The sequence below is a fragment of the Mustela erminea genome, chromosome 11, assembly GCF_009829155.1.
Source record: "Mustela erminea isolate mMusErm1 chromosome 11, mMusErm1.Pri, whole genome shotgun sequence".
Taxonomy (NCBI): Eukaryota; Metazoa; Chordata; class Mammalia; order Carnivora; family Mustelidae; genus Mustela; species Mustela erminea.
This window is the reverse complement of record NC_045624.1, coordinates 11,523,146-11,527,226: the sequence shown is the minus strand read 5'-3', so window position 1 is coordinate 11,527,226 and position 4,081 is coordinate 11,523,146. Positions and strand designations below refer to the sequence as shown.

Genomic DNA, 4,081 nt, shown 5'->3' with positions numbered 1-4,081 from the left:
TAGTTCAATAGTGGAATCATCAGAAATCATCTGAGGAATGAGATTCTAGTGTGCAGAGTTGGTTTCAGTTTTCTCTGCTTTGTATTCTTCTATGGCCTGATTGAGAGTTGTACATAGTTTTTGATTTTGAAAAGATGGTAATGATAACAGAGGAACTAGGGTTTCCCAGGATATTGAATAATCCAGTGAGGATGCTTCCACACAAAACTGATGTAGAGAGATTTAATCCTTGACCAGTGGACAACATCGATTCATTTGATCCTGAAGGGCCTCTTTGACTTTGTCATTCCTGAGGGTGAAGATGAAAGGGTTCAGGAAAGGGGTCAACACAGAAATGAACAGGGAAACTATTTTATTGTATTCTGCTGCCTGTGTTTGCTTGGGTTTCACAAATAGGAACAAGCAACTGCCATAGCCTATCACAACAAAGGTGAAATGAGAGGCACAAGTAGAGAAGGCTTTCCTCCGGCCAGACGCTGTGGGGATCTTGAGGATGGTAGAGATGATGTAGGTATAGGAGACAATTGTTGGGGCCAGAGAGCCAATGATAATGACAATAGCCATTAAGAAAAGAACAAATTCTGTGAAAAGTGTGTCATCGCAGGACAATTTGAGCAGCTGCCCCCGATCACAGAAAGAGTGGTCTAACAGATTTGACTTGCAGAAGGTTAACTGAAATGTAGCATAGACAGGCCATATTTCAGAAAGGAACCCAAACATCCATGACACAACGACCACCCAGATGCAGGTGCGGCTGTTCATAATGACGTTGTACCTCAGAGGGTTACAGACAGCCACGTAACGGTCCACAGCCATCGCTCCCAGTAATGCAAACTCTGTGGTCCCCACAGCAAGGTACAGGAAGAGCTGGGTAACACATGCAGCCAGAGATATTGTCTGCATCCCAGGGAGCAGCAAACCCCAAAGCATCATGGGCACAATAATAGTTGTAACAAAGATCTCCAAGGCAGAGAGATGACCAAGGAAGAAATACATGGGGGACTGCAGACGTTTATCAACACACACAATCACAATGATGACTGTGTTTCCCATTAATGTCATTAAGTAGAACGAAAAGAATACAGCAAAAAGAAAGTGGTGTAGTTCTTGGGACCCAGGGAATCCTAGAAGGCAGAACTCGGTGGCACTAGACAGATTGCTCATCATTTAGTCCTTGTTTCTGCTCCTTGTAAAACCTAGAGATCAAAGATTGGTAACATGGCTCCACATGGCCCTGCTCTCAAAAGAGAAAGAAGGCAGGTTAGGATGACAAACTATTTCCAGCAGAAGATCAAGTAACATGTCCCTACCGCTCCCACTCTGCACAAGATCACACCTGAATGTGGGCACATGCAACCTACCTCAAGACATCCTGTCTTGATAAGGCAAAGACTTCTTCATCACTATTGGGGATAAGAAAACTTTCCATCGTTTTACCCCACTGGATGTGCCTTCTCTTGGGAGACAGAGGATAAGTCTGTTTAAACTGGCAAGCTGTGAATATGAGTTGATCAGTCTCTCCAGTCCTGTATTGTTCACTTCTTACTGTGGGCATGTAGCATGATGACATAATGGTGTTCTCAATGATGTCCAAAACACAGAACATCAAACCCTATGCTGCATCCATACTTGTACTGTATAGACCCATCTTGGGGCAGTAGAAAAATGGAACAACATCTAAGACCAACTTCCCTGCTTTCCCCAGATTGTAAACCTCCATTGTACAGAGCATCAGTGATCTACAATGAGAACTCTGGAGCTTGAGATAATGTCCCAGGGCAGAATCATTCTTCTCTAATTCCACATACCCTGAAAAGTGTTGGGAAGGAATTAAAGTGGCACCTGGCACTGACAACAATAGATCAGAGGCCAGTAACCCTTTAGGATGTCTGAATTTCTATATCTCACTTTATCTATCCCATTACTCAAATGTCATCTCCTCAAGGACTCTTGTCAGTTATCCTACCCTAACTAGGAATGATTTGCTCATTTTTGGACTTTAGCATTTGTTAGTAGCACTTATTATTACCTGATATGATATGTGTACTTACTTCATTCCTTCAAGTAGCATGAAGCAAATGCAGCAGTGACTACAACAAACAAAAATCCCTGTGCTGTGGTGCTTATATTCAAGGGCATGGTGGATGTTAGACCATATACAAGATAAGTAAGTAAAATTACGGTGTTAGTTTATTAATCATGCTGATTAAATGCAAATCAAGGAAGATGGACAGGAAATTTAATTATGTTTTTTAAATTGTTCTTCTGTGACTCCAGAATAGAAACTCTATGAGAACAGGGACATGTTTATATAGATGATATTGTTGAGCTATAATATAGTGTTGATAAATTGTTGGTACATGATGGATGAATGAATGTGTGATATGTGATTAAATAGAACTTGTTACTCAACTGAATAGTTGAGCCATACCTCTTAGAGCCTACCCTTCTTGGTTTCCCTTCATGGCTCACATTACAATTTTCCCTTCCTCACTTCCCTTACTCCTACAACCTCCTCTGAGTTTCTGTGGGCCTTTTAAGAATGGGAAAACAGGTCAAGGACAGAATTGTTGGGACAGCTCAGTGATCTATATTTCTACAATGTATTCATAATGAGCACTAGGTGAAAAAAACATAGAAGAGGAAGTTCTCAAGCAGCAGTGTCTATTGCTATTATGGGACAGAACTCTGTTCTCATCTGTGCGTGGGGGATTCGGAGAGGAGCCTCATCCATTCTTCAGATTCTAAGCCTCCTCGTTGTAGGAGGCTGCTAAGTCTCGAACTCCTATCCTGGTCTTCTTTGACTTTTTTCTTCCTAGAGGAAAACACTGAGAAGGCACTCACCTCCAGAGAGAGGCCTCTCCACCACTTCTCAGGCTCTCCAGGGCTTGGCTAAGGATAACTACTGTCTAGCTACTGCTGAGCCATGCACAGGGGCCTGAACAACTTGTTCAGAAACAGCTTAGGAAAAAGTCCATTATTAACAGTTTTGTGAAGAGCTAAGGGTCTCTCTCTCTCTCTTTCCCTCCCACTACCCTCCTTCCCAAGGGAACTTAGTCACTGAGGTGCCTCTTCTTAATTAGCCCAGGTTCATCCCTAAGCAATCAGTCTGGGGAGAACAGAACAAACTTTCAGTTATTCCCATTTTTGACCAATTAAGTGTCAGAACTTTCTAAACTTTTTGCTTAATGAGAAAACATGAAATGTCACCAATCAGACATTTTCAGCAACAAGACTGTCTTGACAAGGGCCTCAAGTCTAGGTTATGAAAAGACATCTCGGGCACTAAGCATCTGTCACCCCTTCTGCCCTGTATCCTAGACTCTTTCCTGATTCTCTTAGCTACTCAGAGGGAAAATATCATCCCCCAACCTGCCAATAGGACACATTACAATTGACCTCTAAAATGTGCACCAATATCCAAAAAGCATGCATATTGGTCTCAGTCAAAGCTTTAACTTCACCAGAAATCCTCTATAAAACCTGTCTCCTCCTTTGCTAATTTTAGAGAGAGACTTCTGATCCTAACCCTGTATACTCTCCATGAAAAAGGAAGAGGTTCTGCTTCCAAATCCCACTCCATTTCTGCTATCATCTCGGGTTTCCACTCTTCTGGACATATGTGCATCTGTATGCATTCTAGTAAGACTCCACCAGCCATTTACTTCTATGGTGTGTCCCTGATTGCCAGCTGGCACTTCAAAGTGGGGACAGCATAAGGACAGCTAATGTCGGCAGTTATATTTACAACCTAGAACAACTGACAAATGTAAATTTTAAGTCTGCTTTATGTTAGAGTGAGACAGAACAAGTGACAGTCACAAAACATTTATCTGGATTTGGAATTTCATTTGTAATATGCTTGTTAATTCTGAGAATGTCAATAGGTGCAAAAGGGTATAAAGTGGCAATAATCTTCCTTCCCATTCCTCAGATGGTCCAAGCACAACTATATTGCCATACAATATTAGAAAAAAAATTATAAGTATGATCTACATAATCTCTACAGAAAATGCTGTGAAAATTTATTTTAAAACCTTTTCTCTCTCACTTGATAATATATAAAAGATAGTGTCCCATA

At 41.4% G+C, this 4,081-nt stretch overlaps 1 protein-coding gene across 1 annotated transcript; it reads right to left on the bottom strand.

The window, feature by feature from the left end:
• Window positions 1-222: 222 nt before the first annotated feature.
• LOC116569217 (olfactory receptor 9A4-like) lies at window positions 223-1,167 on the bottom strand. Its single transcript, XM_032305319.1, has one exon. The coding sequence runs from the start codon at window positions 1,165-1,167 to the stop codon at window positions 223-225; it is 945 nt and encodes a 314-aa protein (XP_032161210.1).
• Between the last annotated feature and the right edge of the window lie 2,914 nt (window positions 1,168-4,081).

Excerpts from the sequence above, each read along its gene's own strand:
- LOC116569217 (XM_032305319.1), bottom strand. The coding sequence starts at position 1,167 with ATGATGAGCAATCTGTCTAGTGCCACCGAGTTCTGCCTTCTAGGATTC.